The sequence below is a fragment of the Macaca nemestrina genome, chromosome 10 (assembly GCF_043159975.1).
Source record: "Macaca nemestrina isolate mMacNem1 chromosome 10, mMacNem.hap1, whole genome shotgun sequence".
Classification (NCBI taxonomy): domain Eukaryota; kingdom Metazoa; phylum Chordata; class Mammalia; order Primates; family Cercopithecidae; genus Macaca; species Macaca nemestrina.
Window position 1 is genome coordinate 44,768,606 of NC_092134.1, and position 20,441 is coordinate 44,789,046.

General features: G+C 35.2%; 1 protein-coding gene and 1 long non-coding RNA gene across 6 annotated transcripts in view; one reads left to right on the forward strand and one right to left on the reverse strand.

Moving 5' to 3' along the window:
* The window catches only part of LOC105483765 (KIT ligand), an 87,649-nt gene extending 74,182 nt beyond the window's left edge, over positions 1 to 13,467 (forward strand). For both annotated transcript variants that reach the window (XM_011744739.2, XM_011744740.2), the window contains 2 exons: positions 892 to 968; positions 9,059 to 13,467. In XM_011744739.2, coding sequence (XP_011743041.1) covers positions 892 to 931 — 40 coding nt within the window. In that variant the 3' untranslated portion in view covers positions 932 to 968; positions 9,059 to 13,467. The remainder of the gene's footprint in view (positions 1 to 891; positions 969 to 9,058) is intronic.
* LOC105483766 (uncharacterized) overlaps positions 5,655 to 20,441 on the reverse strand; it is a 100,927-nt gene continuing 86,140 nt past the window's right edge. For all 4 annotated transcript variants that reach the window (XR_011609001.1, XR_011609002.1, XR_011609004.1 and 1 more), the window contains 3 exons: positions 17,665 to 17,803; positions 16,738 to 16,783; positions 5,655 to 5,792 (listed from right to left, as the gene is read on the reverse strand). This is a non-coding gene — a long non-coding RNA (uncharacterized lncRNA). The remainder of the gene's footprint in view (positions 5,793 to 16,737; positions 16,784 to 17,664; positions 17,804 to 20,441) is intronic.

Here is a 20,441-nt window from a genome sequence, read left to right on the forward strand (position 1 = left end):
TTTCATGACCCTTCTTAGGGTTTATAAAGGGGTTACCTCTGCTTTCTTATTTAAGTAAGGCAGCAGAATCTTCTCAGACTCCTAGTTGTGGAACTCTGGAGGCATATTTGCTCATGTTCTTTCTTTTCCACACTTTTATCAAAACATACTGATTCAGCTCTCAGAGCCTTTTCCTAAGCTTAGTTCTTTTGGTAGGAAGCATTATCATCACTGACATCTTTATGATCTCATGAGTTGCTGCCACTGATCTTTTCTTTTGCCCTTCTAAACTCAACCTTTAGTCACACTCTTCTGTAAACACTGGTTCATAGTGTGACTTCTTATTCGAAATATGTTCGTGATTTTCTCTTGTATATTTAATATATCTTTTATTTTACTCTGGCTTTCAGAGCCCTTAACTTTTCTCAGCATGCTCGTTGTTTTCTGTAAAGCCAAATGCAAAATTTGCTGTAAGATGACTTTCCGTTCTCTGTAGCTGGCTCTTGTTACTCTTTCACCTTACCCTATACTGCCCAGTGCTCATATGTTCCCTTACCTTTTATTATAATTTTCATTTGGTGTGTTGCATTCTCTCATGTCATGCCTATTGTATACACAGACACATATGAAATGCATATAGGCATGTTTGGTGTGTGTATATGCATATATAGAGAAAGAAATGTTTTAACTACTTTGAAAGACTACCTTAAGACAAATGAAGTCTTCCCTCTTCCCTATAGTAATAAGAAGGTAAGCTCCCCATTAAATTTTGCAATCTTCTACTACTGTATTTACAGAAAAGCTGCCTTTTACAATGCCCAGGTCATGGTGTACCTCAGAATCTCTGACTAAGAGCAAATAAGCATGATTTTTTTTATTTTTTTAAATTTTTTATTTTTTATTGTTTTTCAGTATGTTGCAAGAGAAAGAGAGAGAGTTTCAAGAAGTGTAATTGTGGCTTGTATCAACACTGTTACTTTCGTATATTGGTAAGTTTTTTTTCTTTCCTTTTTTTTTCTTTTTTTCTTTTATTCTTTAAGTTCTAGGGTACATGTGCACAAAGTGCAGGTTTGTTACATATGTATACATGTGCCATGTTGGTGTGCTGCACCTATTAACTTGTCATTTACATTAGGTATATCTCCTAATGCTATCCCGCCCCCCTCCCCACCACGCCATGACAGGCCCCAGGGTGTGATGTTCCCCGCCCTGTGTCCAGGTGTTCTCATTGTTCAATTCCCACCTATGAGTAAGAACATACAATGTTTGGTTTTCTGTCCTTGAGATAGTTTGCTCAGAATGATGGTTTCCAGCTTCATCCATGTTGCTATAAAGGACATGAACTCATCCTTTTTTACAGCTGCATAGTATTCCATGGTGTATATGTGCCACATTTTCTTTAACCAGTGTATTATTGATGGACCTTTGGGTTGGTTCCAAGTCTTTGCTATTGTTAATAGTGCCACAGTAAACATATGTGTGCATGTGTCTTTATAGCAGCATGATTTATAATCCTTTGGGTATATACCCAGAAATGGAATGGCTGGGTCAAATAGTATTTCTAGTTCTAGATCCTTGAGAAATTGCCACACTGTCTCCCACAATGGTTGGACTAGTTTACAGTCCCACCAACAGTGTGAAACTGTTCCTATTTCTCCACATCCTCTCCAGCACCTGTTGTTTCCTGACTTTTAATGATCACCGTTCTAACTGGTATGAGATGGTATCTCATTGTGGTTTTGATTTGCATTTCTCTGATGGCCAGTGATGATGAGCATTTTCTCATGTGTCTGTTGGTTGCATAAATATTTTCTTTTGAGAAGTGTCTGTTCATATCCTTTGCCCACTTTTTGATGGGGTTGTTTGATTTTTTTCTTGTAAATTTGTTTAAATTCTTTGTAGATTCTGGATATTAGCCCTTTGTCAGATGGGTAGATTGTAAACATTTTAATTCAAACTGAAGTATTTAGCTAGAACTATACAGCATATGAGATGCCAGAATTTATAAACAAACTTCATTAGTAAGTGGTCTATCAAGCACATGTCAGCATGTTGGCTGAAGTTGTTACATAATTGAAATGTGCATATCTAATTCATTGTGTATTCTCCAGTTTTGAAAGGTAAGCAGTGTTTGTCCTGACTAGTGGATTCATCTTGTATGGGAGATGAACAAAAAAATTAACAGTTGTATGTTTACTTGGACTGTTTTTGAGGCCAGAAAATTAATTAGACAAGGGGAATATAGCAAATTAGGACTAAAATTAAGTATTACTAATAGAATAAAGACATATGGAATCAATTTTATTTAGGTGTGACCACCATAACATGACGGTGTCCCATGTGTTATATGCTGAAACAAGAGAAAACCAGAATGTTTCCCTGCCATTTTAAGGAAAAAGAGAAAACATCCAAATATCTTACAGTCAGGAGAGTAAGATTTTCAAGGTCAATTGCCACTTTCCACATGACTAGTAATAATTATGCATTATAATAGTTCAGAGCCCAGGATACACTGAGCATAAACGCATGGCAGACACATGCTGTGATTGTATGGGTCTGCGGAAGGATTGTGGGAGAAAGGAGAGTAAGATGTGGCTAGAAGTTACTAGTGATCATTATCTCCTGTCCTGTCTACTTTCTCTGCTCCCTTGCTGCAGATACTGTTGCAGGAAGACCCACAGCTGCCTTAACTTAATCAGTATTGATTCATGCTGTCCCTCACTTTTGCTTCTGCTAATTGGCTGTTATTTTTGTTACTGTCATGGAATCCTGAGTGCATTTACCACAGTGGCATGCGAATATTCTCTTCTCTTTCTAATTCCTCATTTCTTCTGTGCATTCCCTTATTGTCAAAGGATTATTTACTCTCCTCTTTATTACCTAGATAGTCTGTGGTGAGTTCCTTCTTTACCCTGCAAGTCACTGCCCTTCCAGCTTTAACCCCTGTCCCAGCTTCAGAGATTTATCTCTAGGCTGAATCTTCTTCAGTGGAGCTGAGTCATAAAGTATCTGGCCTCCTGTAATGAGCTTACTTTTATGGTTATACAACATTTTTTTAACAACTCAAGATAACATGATATAATTATGTTGCACATTTCTCTAACACTGTAATACTTTATTCTACATACTCTGTCACTTTTACCTTCAATCATACTCTTGATTAACATGTCCATACCATGAATAGCACCCTCTGTTTTCTGCTGCCCATTCCCACTTCTTTCTAGGCTCATTCTTCCTGTCAAATCATGTAAATGGATAGAACCTTTGCTTAACACTTTTTATTTTCTGGAGCAGTATTTCCCAAGCTGAAACGATGCTTTTTCCTAAAAATTCATTTTTTTGCCTTTGAACCGTAAGATGAGATTCACTGTTTTCTTTTTGTTTTTTTTTCCTTTTCTTCTTCTTCTTGACAGCCATTTCAGTTCTCTCAAGCAGCATTCACAAACCACACATTAAATGGTTAATTGAGTCTTAAATGCTCAAGTAATGTCCTCTGTTGTTTGGTTTGGGATTGCATTGCTGGGATCCTGTTTTGGCACACAGGTCTTTAATCATGTGGTTTTAATCATGACATTTGGGAGTGGATTAGGATACGGAAACCCAGGCCACTTGTTTAGGAGGAAAAAAGATGGTATTTTAAAGCAACCATAGTCAAACAACTTATGTATGTTTGAATACTCAGTTAGCATTCCAAGACAAGAGCTGGGTCTTTCTGTTTCTTGCTGTACCCTCAACACCTAACATGCTACCTGTGCACTGTTGGCTCTCTATAAATGTTTGTTGAATGAGAGACTGAGTGAGTGACTCAGCCCTAAATGAAAGTTTAAGCAAATGGCAAAGAAGATTGTTCTTCTGAAGTAGGATTTGTTTTTATCTTTTGTGTGAATGTGCGTGTTTAATTTATTGGCTTGGATTAATGAGACAGCAAGGTATGCATATGAAGAGGGAATATAATCACATAGGAAATTAATAAATTATTTTTCTTAAGGTATGAATTATTACTCATGTATAAAATGAATCACATTAGCCGGGTTAAAGAAGCCAGAATTATCCAGAAAAAAAAAAAAAAAACAAAAAAAAAAACCCCAGCTCACTTATTGAGTAGTCAATGGGAAATAGATCACAGAGTGAATGAAAACGTGACTCATTCTCCTTCATAAAGTGCCTTACTCATCATCTCTGCAAAGCTCTGCCAAGGCTCAGGTCACGTACTACCACCTACAAAAAGCTGACTTCCCAAATGAAAATAATCTCTATTTGTGGCCCTCTAAATAGATTTCGTACGACCCTTGGTAGGACATCACAGTCACTTAAATGAACATTTTGTGCCCTTTTCAAAACCATAAGCTCTTAGGGGGCAGGATTTTTTTTTTTCTTAATTTAATTTTGGAGCCCTACTAAACAATGTCACTTATACTGTGCACATATAAATGATGAATAACTATTTGTTGAATAAGTTAATGGAAAGATGAATGAATATCTCAGAATTACAATAACATGAGAATAAAATTTATGAAGATAAAAACAGAAATAAACTTGTATGTGTGTATGAGTACATAAGAATTCAAATGCTGAGGGAAAAGTAGGGAAAGAGGGAGAAAAGGGCCAGTTCATCATCAAGAATCTGAAAACCCCAAAGTAAAAATGAGTGTATATCATTTGTAATCATCTATTGACTACCCATTATATGAAGTAAACCCTTACATTTGGCCTCATACTAACAGAGATGGAAAACCCTCCAAGGAACTCTTAAGTCTAGTTCCTAGATAGGTGTGTAGTAGAGGGAAAGTCTGGGAGACCGAACTATGATGTGGTAGGAGAGAAAATCTTCTAAAAAATAAGAATAACCGTAGTAAAAAATACCAAGATAGAAATAAAATGTGGAGTTGCAATTATACGTTTAAAAATATATATAATTTGAATTATAATCATTTTCTTGGTTAGCAGGGAAGGGGAAAATACAAGGAATGACTCAGGTTTATGGCAAGGATTTCTCTCTGAAATGGAAGTTTCACCAACTAAAACAAATTAAATCAAGACAAATATTGGAACACTAGAATAGAGAACATATGGGCTAGTTCTCGGGAAATGAAAAGAAGGAGGGTTTAATATCTTAAATACAAGGAACAAACGTGGAAGGAATGTATTGAACTAGAAACAACAACAAAGAAAGTTGCACCTAGGAAAAAATATGCCAAGAGTGGTGGCTCATGCCTTTTATCCCAGTACCTCGGGGGCTGAGGTGGGAGGATCACTTGAGCCCAGGAGTTTGAGACAAGCCTAGGTAACATAGGAAGACCCCATCTCTACAAATAATTTAAAAATTGGGTGGGCATGGTGAGACACCTGTGGTCTCAGCTACTCAGGAGGTTGAGGCAGGAGGATTGCCTAAGCCCGAGAGTTTGAGGCTGTAGTAAGCCATGATCAAATCACAGCATTCCAACCTGGGTGATGGAGCAAGGCCTGGTCTCAAAATATAAAAATAAAAAATTAACTGAAGTTGTGTTTATTTGACACTATGCATGAGAATAGCTATGTGAAAAGTTAAAAATTTACTTGGTCACATAGGTTATGCCAAGTATCCATAGTAGCATCCTACAAAAACCTTTTTCATATTGTGTTGTGTATAGCAAAGATTAAGATAAATAAATAAAACAGATACATTACATTAAAAGCTTTATTTAGGTTAATACATTACAGGAAACTTTTGCTCTTTACTCTTCCCACAAATGTGATTCCAACAACCTCTAGTAGGTGCATTGATGGATGCAAAGCTTAATATAACTTCGTTGTGTCCTCAGATTGTTTATAGCCTACAAAAGGAAATCAGACATATAGATAATACTCTGCATATGGTCCTACAAGTTGGGAATTCAACACAGTTCTAGATACTGGCATGGATGACATCTTAGAATTGAGCACACCCAAATACAATTACCTATTTTTGAAAGGAGAGAGAAATCACTAACAATAGGAGAAAAGCTTCACTTTGTAAGTGATGGAGGTAGCATCTGTACAGAGCACACAGCGTAAACTAAGTCAGGAAAGTCCCAAAGTAGAAACTATATTCAAGGGTCAGTTTGGACAGTTGGATTCCAGTGGAAGTCACATATAAAGAGTTAACATGCTGAGAAGAAAGGGTGAGCATGAGTTTGAGAAAGGGTTTGAATTCCAGGAATGGAGCTTAAAATATAAGCTTGTGTCACATAAGGAGCTATTGGGATAAAATGCTGTAAGAAAGATGTGGGTGACAATCAAAGCAGAGATGTGGGAAAACTAATTTGGTGTTGGTATGGCAAGATGTATGGGAATGGTTAACTAGAGAAATGGAGTCCACTTACCAGGCCAGTCTTCAAATAAGATGTGAGAGAGAATGACAACAGAATTAGCATCAGGGCCAGGAAATAAGAAAGCCTAGACCATTTGAAGACATTGCAGTAAAAGAATCAACAAATCCTAGTTACTAATGGGATGTGAGATTTGTCATTACAGGCAGAACTCAAGAATGATTTGGAGACTATGGGACGTACCAGAGTGTGTCCCACTCTGTTATTAACAGGAAATGTGAAATCAGGTGAAGAAGCTGTTGGTAAATATTATTGAAACTGACCAGTGGCCAAATATGTTAGACTGGAACTTCAGATAACAGTCAGGCCTGGAAAGAATAGATTTGCAATTTGAGAGTTATCTGCAAAGAATTTTATTTGAGACCTTGAAAGAAAAATTGCTTCGTCACAGAAATGGCCTAGTGTAGTTGATAGTAAATAGCATGGGTTTGATTGTGGAGAGGTTCACCAAAGAAATACAAACAAAATTTCCTGTATATCTGAGCTAAGGGGGAAGAAAATAAATCTTAGAATTGGAATAAAGGACAATTTCAAGTCAAGCTTGGAAATTTAGGCCTCAAGGCTTGGGAATGGTTGGTTACCAAATGGCAAGATCTGTGATTCTTTGCCAGATATTTCCTAAGACTTTTCCAAAGCTTTGGAAGTTTGGTTTCTGTAGATAGATTGTAAAGCAGATGATTAGAAGGGATTAGACTTGGGTTCAAGCCTTGACTCTTTGGTATACGTATAATACTAGATGAGTTTATATCAGTTACCAGTTCATGTCTTTTAAACCTTGGTTTTTCATGTGTAATGAGGGTTAATGATAAATTTTCTCTTCTTATTTCACAAGGGTTCTTGCAAGACCCAGGTTGTCATTATAAAAATTTGTAGTTTTGTTCTATGGGAAAACAGGTGTCACTCTTTAAGTTTATTTTCTTTGCTAAGTGACCCAGGGACAAAATCAAAAATAGATTTCCAATCTTCTCTACATATAATTATCTTGCTCTCGCTCTTTTTTTTTTTTTTTTTTTTTTTTTTTGAGAGAGAGAGAGAGAGTCTTGCTCTGTAGCCCAGGCTGGAGTGCAGTGGTGTGATCTCAGCTCACTGCAACCTCCGCCTCCTGGGTTGAAAGGGGTTTTTGTGCCTCAGCCCCCCCGAGTACCTGGGACTACAGGTGTGCACTACCACACCCAGCTAATTTTTGTATTTTTAGTAGAGACAGGGTTTCACCATGTTGGCCAGGCTGGGCTCAAACTTCTGACTTCAGGTGATCTGCCTACCTCAGCCTCCCAAAGTGCTGGGATTACAGGCGTGAGTCACCATGCCCGTCCTACATTTAATTCTCTACATTCAGCTTTGTGTTTCAAATTATTTATACCTTTAAAAAATACATTCTTTTGCTTTTTGTGATTCCCTTTTGCTTTCTAACCATGCTTTTAAAATATTTTCTATATATTTTGGATTTCTGAAGTTTTATCTTAGTTTCTGTTAATTTTTGTTCTAGATTTAATTCTGATTTCCTAAATACAGGTTGTCTAGCTTCTAGAGTTCTCTGTTTGTTAAATTGTTGTATAAGACAGTTTTTAATATATTACAGTTAGGCAGACTGGGAAAACATTGCAATTCTTATTACTCACACTATGGAATTTTATGGCTAATCTGTGTAATGATCTCAATACTTTAAAAACAGTGATCTGTGACGCTGGGTTGATAAACAAGGACAAAAGTAGTGAAAGAGATTGAGCAGAGAAGATGAGAAATGCAAAACACATTTATTTAGAGACTGTGATTGAAGATGGGATGATGATACCATCTAAATATATTTTTTTAAGTAGAGAAGAAATACAAATACTTTACTGGAAAGTTGAAACATCTGAAACCTAGTAGATTAACACAAGTACTGAAGAACTAAAACAAAATATGGCTTTCATGCTTCAACAAGTACAATAAGCCACACTGAGGCCAAATGACCTTCCACAGAAGCTTTGTGGGATGTGGTGCTAAGATTTCAGTCTTTCTTTTTTGGGCTGGAAGTGTTGGATGAAGTCTTTCTGCTGCTGTTTCCTCAGCTGGGAGAAATGATTGCTAGAACCTAACTAGATAGTCAAGATACTAGAGTGGCTCAGTGGCCATGTGAGGCTATTACTTGTTGGTGGCCACTGACCAGCTTCTCCACCTGTCCTAGGGATCTCTTTCATGCTACTCCATCTATCTCCACTTCTCTGGTCTCCACTCTCCAGACACTTCTTTGTTCATCAATCCTTCTCCCTTCACCCCCATCTACTACCTTTTATAGTCTTGCTGGAGAAATTCAAAGCTAACTAGGTTGATAATTGTATTACCACAAACTGAGATCATTGGTAGAATGTCAAGAGGTATGAAAGTTACAGAGTGAAATATTTATTGAGTATCTGTTAAGTGCCAGGCATTGTTATAAGGGTGGAGGTACAGCATTAAAAGAGATGGAGAAGCTCCCTGCCCTCATGGAGCTTACATTTTAATGGGAGGACATAGATAATAAACAATAAGTAAGATTGTTCATATAATGTGTTACCAGGGAGATCATAGAAAGTGACTGATCACTGCATCTAAGAAAACATTTATCAAGTTCTTTTATGCTATGTAAGTGAAGCATACGTTGTAAATCTGTTACTCATTCTGTGGTCATACATGATTTCAGCTACTGAGATTTTTAAAAAGGCAGAAGGCAGATACACCATAATCTCTCTTTTTGTTTCCTTCCTTTCTAGGCTGGTAACAGTTCATGTTTGCTTCATAAATGAAGCAGCTTTAAACAAATTCATATTCTGTCTGGAGTGACAGACCACATCTTTATCTGTTCTTGCTACCCATGACTTTATATGGATGATTCAGAAATTGGAACAGAATGTTTTACTGTGAAACTGGCACTGAATTAATCATCTATAAAGAAGAACTTGCATGGAGCAGGACTCTATTTTAAGGACCTGCAGGACTTGGGTCTCATTTAGAACTTGCAGCTGATGTTGGAAGAGAAAGCACGTGTCTCAGACTGCATGCACCATTTGCATGGCTCCAGAAATGTCTAAATGCTGACAAAACACCTAGCTTTATTCTTCAGATACAAACTGCAGCCTGTAGTCATCCTGGTCTTCGCAAGTAGATTTCAGCTTAGATAGTAGGGGTAACAATTTTTCTCAAAGGGATCTAGAAAAAAATGTTTAAAACTCACTAGTGTCAGCCACTGTACAGTGTGGAAAGCAGTGGGAACTGTGATTGGAGTTGGCAGCATGTCGGCTTTTATAGTTACTGATTAGTGATATGGGTCTGATTTTGATCTCTTCCTGATGTAAACCATGCTCACCCATATCCCACTAAACAAATGCAAATGGTTGCCCGGTTCCATTTATGCAAAGGAGCCAGTACTGAATTATGCCTTGGCAAAGGGGAGACTCTCCGAAAGAGTCATCGCAGGAAGAAGTTAAGAACACTGAACATCAGAATAGTCTGCTGAGGAGGACATCGGCATCCTGGGAAAGTCTGCCTTTTCCCTTGACCACTATGAGATGTATAAATCGTGTTTGCAAAATATGTTATGATGTGTTTATACTCTAAAACTATTACAGAGCTATGTAAAGGACTTAGGAGAAAATGCTGAATGTAAGATGGTCCCATTTCAATTTTCACTATGGGAGAGAATAAAAATAAATTATGACATTTAGTATCTAACATTAGAAAACCAAGCCCACATGCTAATATGGGTGTTGAAAACTAGGTTACTTGGAATGCAAGGAATCAGGAAACTTTAGTTATTTATAGTATAATCACCATTATCAGTTTAAAGGATCCATTTATTTAAAATCAGGCACTCTATATTCATTAAGCTTTTTGAATTAAAAATAAAAAGAAAGCTTTATGTAGTTATGCATGTCAGTTTGCTATTTAAAATGTGTGACAGTGTTTGTCATATTAAGAGTGAATTTGGCAGGAATTCCCAAGATGGACATTGTGCTTTTAAACTAGAACTTGTAAGACATTATGTGAATATTCCTAGCCAGTTTTTTTAATAATCAAGAAAACGTCCGAGTAAAGTTAAAGAATGATTTCTTACGGTTTATTTTGATGAAACTTCTTTTAACATGTCTTGAATGTACACATAAAGGAATCCAAAGCTTTCCATTCTAACTGAATCTTTGTGATAACATTATTGCCATGTTCTACAACCATAAGATGACAGTTTTCAATGTAGTGACACAAAAGGGCATGAAAACTAACTGCTAGCTTTCCTTTCATTTCAAAAGTCCAAGAATTTCTAGTATATTTAGATTTTAGCTTCTGTTCAAAGCTAATCCAGATGCAACTCCAGTAAGTGGCCTTTGCTCTTTTTTGTACCAAAGAGCCCAGATGATTCTTACAGTCCCTTTCTTCTCTAACATGCTGTGGTTCCTTAAATATGAGTAATTTCTCTAAGATGTAACCCAGGTGCTTTGAGAAGCTGCATTAAGGTGTTCAGGCCCTCAGATATCCCATGGTACACTTGATTAGTAATAAAACCAGAGATCAGTTTAATTGCTGATAGGTCCTGTCTCGGTGTGTGGCATTGATTGTTTTCAGGAAAATAGATAGAGATTAATATGAGTTATGTGTGTATTTCGTGTATAGATTGAGAAGATAGATACTTCTCAATCTAGTAGTTTGATTTATTTAACCAGTGGTTTCAGTTTGCTTGAGCATATGAAAATGCTGCTTAATGTGCTTAAGAGTATAATAAATGTACTTTTGTCCTCAAACCTAGTAGCTGGATTTTAACACTCATGGACATGGTCTTACTAAATGGAGTTAAATAAACAAATTCAGCAAGTTATTAAATCTGACATGGTAGGAGAGGGGAGATGTGTCCTGCTTATTAAATGTATTGGTCCATTGAAAGTTAACATGGATTGCCAATTTTTAAAACACTAAAGTTGAATAAAATGCATGAACAATAGAAAAATGCTGAACGTTATTTTGAATGCTAGCTGCTTGGACATTAACTGTGTCATTTCTGCTTTGAGATAAAAATATATATTTATCTTTGCTTATTTTATCCCAGATGTGTTCTGAATATCCTTCTTCATAAATCATGGAAAACTAACTGCTGACATAGTAAACCATGAAATCGCCTTTTCAGTTGGTGCCATGTATCTGATAGTTCCATCTTACAAGGTTTCAAAATTACCTTTTAAAATGATCTCAGAAGTCTGCAGATTCTCAATGATACTGAAAGCTTCGCACCTCTTTGGTAGAAACCAAGTCTATTTAAAAAACGGCTTTATGATAAATGGTGCCTCCTGAGTGATAATGAAGTGTTGCTGGATATTGTGTTGTAATTTAATACGCTTACCACACTGCCACCCTTTAATGAGTCAGAGACAAATTGATTTTTCTTCAATACAATAATAGAACAAGTAGCCTATTCTCTTAAAAAGTATGTGAAAAAATGAAAATTATGAAAAATTATGCATACCTAATGAATTATTGGTTTTAGTAAGAAATAAATACATTTCATTGAACTTTAAAGTACTTTGGAGAAACTTTGGGTCCCGTTTTGCTACTCTAATTCAACTGAAGTTATAAATAAAGAGAAAAATTCATTCAGAAATCATGGATATTTAAAAATGTTTTACTGCAGCCAAGTTTTCATTTCAAAATGTAATTCCAGTTTGGAGCTTTTAGGCATTCTGTATATTTAAAAAGTATATTCTTCAAAAATGCATTTTGGCCTGGTGGGATGGATGTTGCAAAAGATCATCCAGAGCCTCCAGTGTGTCATTAACTGATACGGTAAATCACCTCTCCTCTTTGGATCTCAATTTTTTATTTATCTATATGGTAAACTCAGAGATCACTCCTTAGGGGTGAGTCCTATTGCAATATGACTGACAAAGAAGATAAAATAGCATTGAAACTAACCCATAGAAAATATCCAATTCTGGACTCTGTGAATAAGTATCTTGACTATAAAAAGTCATTGTTGTTCTTGTTTCTAATGTAAATAGTGTCCATTAGTAAAAGTGAAATTCAGTCTCAAGTAGGGTGAATTGGATCACCATTTACACAAGAGATGGCTTTTTCCTTTGCTTAAATAAACATTTTGGATCACCTCCAAAGAATGAAAACCAGTAGTACATTTTAGTCATATTAGTCAGGATGAGAAACTGTAAGATGTGTGTAACATTTGGAAATGCACCAAAGTGAGCGTTTAAATCTTTTCATTTTATTGAAAACTAAGAGCAGAAAATGTAAAATGCTCATGAAGTTTTTGAATGCCAAAAGATATTTTAGAACCAATTTATAACGGAGTAATTCATTAATTACACTTTAAAATTGGAAAGTGGGATAAGAATTCTAAAGTAAACCAGCTTATCTTTGAAACAATATTATTTTGAAATTGGCTTTAAAATAAAACCATTCAGGTTGAAATTCTAATTAGTTCATTTGTGGAATTTGATCACACAATTCATAGTGTTGCTGCTTTCCATTAACTAGTCTTGAAATGCCTTTGTTTGTAAAAATAAAATAATGGTATTTTCATTTTATAACAAGGTTTTTTTTAAGGAAATAATCCATGCTAAAATGGATATTCGTGATCCTGAAATGTTTACTAAGCATTGTAAATTTATTTATAACTGCCATCTCCAACTACATCCTTATGATGTTTTTAACAATAAAATTAAAACAATTGTTTAAACTAAAAACCACACCGTTTTCCAGTACTTGATCTCTGAGCTACAAGACTCGCTAAATATAATTTTCCAATCAAAATATTTTATTCTCCTATATTCTAAGGATTAATATGTGATTATAGTGTCCACTTGCCACCATTTTTTTAATCAATGGACTTGAAAAGTATTAATTTAGATGGATGCACAGATATACCCTTAGTTCAGTCATAGATTGGAGTTTGCATATAATAATGTAAATGTATGTCAACACTATTCTAAATAGTTTTATTATGACTGAAATTTAATTAAATAAAAAAGATTGTAAAATGTGATGTGTATGTGTATATACTGTATGTGTACTTTTTAAAATAGGTGTATGTCCTGACCCTTTTTTATACAGGTTTGAATTTAAATTTACATTATATATACATATACTTTATTGTTCTAAATAAAGAATTTTATGCACTCTCATAAATTTGCCCTGTCATTTTATATCTTAAGTTTATCACATATGTTTACAACATGATTGAGCATTTATTAAACTACAGTCAAAATTTTCTATGGAAACTTTTGTCATTAATCTAGCTTTTGTTGAAATATGGACACAAGGAGATATGAAATCATTTAAATTCAATAAATATTTATTGATTACTAAGATAAGTAATCAAGGAAAATAAAAAATGAATTAACACGATGTTTGCTTTCAAGAGGTTTATAACTTGGTTGGGGAAAAGAAATGCAATAGATATATAGAAAAACACTATAATAGATATAGCTTAGGGCATGCAGGAAGGAAAAATGGATACAGAATGAGGAGGACTGTGGAGGAGCTGATGTTTGGACTAGTACTTAGAAGGATGAGACAAATTTTTATAGTGAGAATTATGCCCAGTCAGAGCAGCATTTTCCATAGAAAGAAGTTATAAAATTTCTAATATTATTTTATCAAATCAAACAGGTATGTCCTTAACACACACCGTATAAAAAGACATATGCAGAGATAAGACCAGAGCCTTCAGTGTAACAACAGGGAGTGCAGACACTATTCTTAGGGTCCCTGAGAAGCCTAGACTCCTTTGCTTTTTTCTGAGAAGAGGAATGACAAGATCAAAACCCACTACAGCTTCTGTGATTTAGGCAGTAGATAATCATCCTGCTTAACCACTGCATGCTATTTGACTCTCAAGCACATACCCCTGCTATATGACACCACACTTATCACCCACCATTTCTTTTCAGAATTTGCTGATTCTCTCTCCTCTGTTTACATTTTATATTGCCAACTTCGACCAATATATGACTAGATGATTAGAATAGCCTCCTAACTGATCACATGATTCTACTTTCACCCGTTTTCAACCAGTTCATCACATTATAGTGAATAATAGGGAGACATCTGGTTGGGGTGTGTGTGTGTGTGTGTGTGTGTGTGTGTGTGTGTATGTGTGTGTTTCTGGCTAAAACACTTCGATGGCTTCTCACTATTTTTGAGATAAAACCCAAACTCTTCAACACGGCCTGCAAGGTTCAACTTGAGCCACCTCATCTTTTTTTTTTTTTTTTTTTTTTTTTTTGATTGCTCGTTGTTGTCTTTAATCCATAAACAACATGAAGGTTGGGTCCATAAATACTGATATAATTGCAGTCCTCAAATGTAGTGCAAATGATAATTAGTGGAATCGAAACAAAATGTGATCCAAATGGCTATCACCTACTGCACTGAGAAGTTATTTTTTAAGATTATTATTATGGACAATTTTTTTTTTTTTTTTTTTTTTTTTTTTTTTTTTTTTTTTTTTTTTTTTTGAGATGTAGTCTCGCTCTGCCGCCCAGGCTGGAGTACAGTGGCCGGATCTCGGCTCACTGCAAGCTCCGCCTCCCGGGTTCACGCCATTCTCCTGCCTCAGCCTCCCGAGTAGCTGGGACTACAGGCGCCCGCCACCTTGCCCGGCTAGTTTTTTGTATTTTTTAGTAGAGACGGGGTTTCACCGTGTTAGCCAGGATGGTCTCGATCTCCTGACCTCGTGATCCACCCGTCTCGGCCTCCCAAAGTGCTGGGATTACAGGCTTGAGCCACCGCGCCCGGCCTATTATGGACAATTATAGACAATTTGAAATACATGCAAAAGTCGGCAAGATAGTCTAATAAATTCATATAACCATAACCCTACTTCAACCTTACTCAACTCCTAAATAATCTTGTTTTATCTAAACTCCCTATCCACTCCCTGTTTCATATCATTTTCAGGAAAGTACTTAAATGTATTTGATCTGGAAATATTTCTATGTATATCTCTAATTGTTAACTTTTAGAAAGCATAACCCTGGTACCCTTGTTATACCTAAGAAAAGTTATTAATAATTTCTTAATATCAACGAGCCAACAAGTATTTATATTTTAACTTTCTCATACTGTACACTGCAGTATTGCACTAGAGTAGGGTATAAAATACAGTTAAAAGTCCCCCTTGAACATTAAAGTTAGTTTCCCTGGAGATAAATACTGCTAATTATTCCTCATTAACTTCTGGAATTCTTTGGCATGTACAAACTATGTATGTATCTATATGCAATACTAGTCTCTAACCTTATCTCTCATTTATTAGGAGAACGTGGAACACTACATTAGCCTAGATAAATCTTTACCCACTGCACCCTAATAACCAGGAAATTATAGATAGGCATTATGATTGTAATATAATGTGTGCCCTTTGGAATTTCAGTACTCAGCAAAATCTAACATACTATCAGAACTTTTTTTTAAATTGCCTAACTCAAAATTAAAATGAAGCTCTCTTTCAAGGACATATCAGCCTCAGAAGCACTCTCAATTGGTGGCTCTGTTCCTCCTACAGGTGTTACTGGATCTGGAGGTGGGTTCCCTGCTCCTCGTTGCAGCTTCTGGGTCATTCTTTTCTCATCCTTAGACCCTTGTAGATTAGAATCTCCTGCTATCATATTATATACCCACTGCCACTCATTTTTGCTTTCATGTAGTAACTCCCAGGTTTTTACACCTGGTTTCTTGATGGGTTTAGCACCTGGATGGATCATTGTCACTGGATTCATTTGTATAATACTATTCTTTTAATTATTGAGGATTATAATATAACCATAAATGGGCCTTTAAACATCCTGCACTTTCAGGTTATTGAACTTCTGTCCTCCTGGGAAACGTGCCTTCAACACTATTCTAACCGATCAGTCTCATGGTCTTCCTATACACCTTGTTGTTGCCATTGACTGCATCCCATTTTTATATCAACTGCATTCATTCCATCTCTGAGCACGACTTTGTATCTTTCCAGTTTACTCCCTCATATACCCCAATCCTAACCATCCTTTAACTCACTGGACCTGTCAACCTATTGGTTCTACCACTTTTTTTTTTTTTTACTACTGTCAACCTCTGATGCCCTGTCTTCTCTTCCTAGGTAGTTATTAAAATCTGTGGTCCAGCATTATCATTGTCCTCCTGCATACACCTTCTTCACCGTTGGTCCCTCTCACTTTCTAATATTTGTTTGGTAAACCACAGCCTGGCTCACATCCCATTCTCTACTCACCCTTTGTCTATACTTTTATGGCTAACATGGCTAGAGCACAATGCACCTTCAGGTCTACTGGTCTCTCTGTAAATTCCTTCCCATGAACTTCAAGCAGGCACTATATTTCCCTAGACCATTTGCTTTTCTATTCTCAAAACAGACTATTTAATACATTATTTTCTCTTCCAAAACACTCACCTTGTTCCCCATTCTCACTCTTAGCTTATCTTGACTGCTACAGCACCTTGAATATTGAAGAAAAAAAAAAAAAAAGATAACTTTCAAAGACTCCTAGAAGCTAGAGGCTGATTTTCTGCAGCTTACATTTCAAAAACTCTAACCTATCCAGGTTATTTATAACTTCCAGGAGGGGGCCTAGGAATGTGTTCACATTGTGATATGTTTTTGTAAAATTTGCAGCGACTTTCATTTATCAGTGGCTGTTCTGGTGTGGGAATGGCTTTCAGCAACACTTCTACTAATCATGGCACCAGCTCACCAGGGCATCATGACCCAAAGGTGTGTGGCCAGAGGCTGTATCATGATGTGAACATGTCCTATAGACCTGGCACCAAAAGTATGTGCGTAATGGAGGAGAAACAAGGTTTGAAATGAATGGACCCAGCAGCCCACTGTGGAAAATTCTCACAATCATAACAGTCCCCTGATGGGTGAAATTCTAAGTAGGAACTCAGCTTTTATTAGTGCTTGACCAAAACGGAAATTTTCTCCTGTCAGGAAAATAGTAGAGTATACAATTATAAACAACCCATAAAAAGCCTTTTTTTGGTTGTTAATAATGAAGAAACACAATAGAATTTAACAAAACTGCTGTAGTTATAAAGCTAGAAAATATGTATGTCAGGTCACATGTTTTATGCTCCTAAAAGTACATTGGAAGCATAAAACATGTGACCTCACATACATATTTTGACAAATGCATAATATCATGTATCCTCCATTATATTATCATACATAATTATTTAAATACCCTTTTAAAAAATCCCTTGTTCTTCATGTATTCAGTGATTCTCCCCTCTCCCTGAATTTCAATGAACCACTGATGTTTTAACTGTCTTTTACCTTTTACAGAATGTCACATAATTAAAATCCTACAGTACGAACCTTTTCAGGCTGGCTTCTGTCATTTAACAGCATGCATTTAAGATTCATCGATGTAGTTTGTGCCTTGATAGCTCATTTCTTTTTGTCAATGAATAATGTTTCATTGTAAGGATGTATCACAGTTTGTTTGTCAATTCACCTAAAAGAAAAAGACATCTTGGTTGCTTTCACTTTTTGACAATTATTAGTAAAGCTACTGTAAACATTAGTGTGCAACCTTTTGTGTGAACATGTTTTCAATTCCTTTTGATAATACCTAGAAGCACCATTGCCAGATTATATGGTAAGACTATATTTAGATTTATAAGAAATTACCAAACTGTCTTCCCAAGTGGCTTTGCTATTTTGCATTTCCAGTAGCTATAAGTGAGAGTTCCCACTGTCCTTCATCTTGGCTAGCAATTGCTATTGTCAGTTTTTTGGATTTTAGCCATTCTAATAGGAGGGTAATGTTATATCATTATTGTTTCAATTTGCAAGTCCCTAATGACAAATGATGTTGAGCATCTTTTCATATGCTTATTTGCCATCTGTGTATCCTGTTTGATGAGATTTCTGTCCAAATCTTTTGTCCATTTTTAAATTGGGTTGTTCTTTTACTTATTGTTGGTTTTAAGAGTTCTTTGTATATTTTTATACAAGTTCATTGGTAGGTATGTGTTTTGCACATATTTTATTCCAGTCCATGGTTTGTCTTTTCATTCTCCTGTTTTTCACAGACCAGCTGCAAGCATTTTTTTAAAACGTTTAAGAACAGAGTGTATATCTTGATTGATTTATTCCCTAATCTCACAGAGAAAAAGCAGTCTCCACCCTACCTGAAGTTGATTACTTTGATATTTTGCACCTATCATATTTTCTTTGCAAGTTTCTCTTTTTGATGGAGTATTTTAAATACATGCAAACTTCAATCTTTCAGAGTTTTCATGTAGCGAAATGTTCTTTCATTATAAGACCTTGCAACATAATTAACAATGTTCTAATTACTTCTAAAATATCTTTTAATCTTCATTTCTTATTTTTTTAGAGACAGAGTTTCATTGTCACCTAGACGAGAACTATATTTTTAAAGACTTAAAAGGCTCCAACACATGAGAAGTAAAAGGTTGGTGGAATTCATGTACATTTAACTCCAATTTTAAAAGTTGCTTTAAAATGTTTTATAAAAACAAATATGAAATTATGAGCTCCTGATTCAAACATATGAAATGAGTGCAAAGGATCTCTTTCTGACATCTTTGTATTTATTTTGCCAAAGAACTGAGAGAATATTTAAATACAAAATAAACTGATATGAAACAAAAATCAATATAAATAATTGAGAAAATAAATTTAAATTATTCTAACTTTGAGAAGCAAACTGTAACAAAAAGTATCACATCAAAAGCAGTAATTTGTTAACAGGGAAAGATAACTTTCCAATAGTAGTTATGAATAAGCCCTTTGATTGCCTTACAATCAAATTAATAAAGAAAGTGGGTCACTGGAACACAATGGCAAATGATTTTAAGTTTTTGCTGATTTAATATAAAATACTACATTGATGAAAATAACTTAAAACACAATACATCTTCACAACAGGGGTATCAGACATAAACAGGTTAATGAATGTCATCAATTTTTAAAATATTTAAAATTAACCGCAGCAAAAGAAAAATGTAAAATGTCCTCAAATCTTACAGAGCTCATGTATAAGAAAAATCTTTACAGAGTTTTTTCCAAATTTGACAGTTCTACAAATTTACATGATATTGTCAAAACGAGCCGTAAAGATGAAAGAAACCTTCTACATTACCAATAGTAAAAACATAAGTAAATAAAATTGATCAATCATATCAATCATAGTAGTGTGATTGTGGTAGGAATGCTAAATTATTTCTATAAAACATATTTGCATATTTCTATACGAAGAAGTGATAAAAATGTATATAATAACAAAAGGGAAAATAATTGTTATAGGTATATGTCTGGCAGTTAACTAATCAAAATACTATTTTTAAAATTATCATAAAGTTTGTGTTTGTCAACCTCTTATAACTCACAGTTTTTATTATATCCTTTCCTTCTTAAAATATTTGTTTTCCTACCTACCTCTATATTCATAATATCTATATTATTTTTCTTAAAGAACCCACTAAATGTATCAGTTTTGAGTCCCCCAAAAAACTGGATCCACTAAAATGGATTATTAAATCTTGGCTATTGCAAATAGTGTTGCAATAAACATGGGAGTACATATATCTCTTCAATATAGTGATTTGCTTTCTTTTGGGTACATACCTAGCAGTGGGATTTCTAGATCATATATGTTATTAATTTACATTCCCACCAACAGTGTACAATGGTTCCCTTTTCCCCACAACCTCACCAGCATTTATTATTGCCCGTCTTTTGGATACAAGCCATTTTAACTGGGAGGAGATGATAGATATCTCACTGTAGTTTTGATTTGCATTTCTCGGATGATCAGTGATGTTGAGCACCTTTTCATATGCCTGTTTGCCATTTGTATGTCCTCTTTTGAGAAATGTCCATTCATATATTTTGCCCAGTTTTAAATCAAATTATTAAATGTTTTCCCATTGAGTTGTTGAGTGCCTTATATATTCTGTTTTTTAATCCCTTGTCAGAAAAGTAGTTTGCAAATATTTTCTCTCACTCTGTGGATTGTCTCTTCACTTTGTTGATTGCTTGTTTCTTTTCCTGTGCAGAAGTTTTTTAACTTGATGTGATCCCACTTGTTCATTTTTGCTTTGATTTCCTTTGCTTAAGGAGTA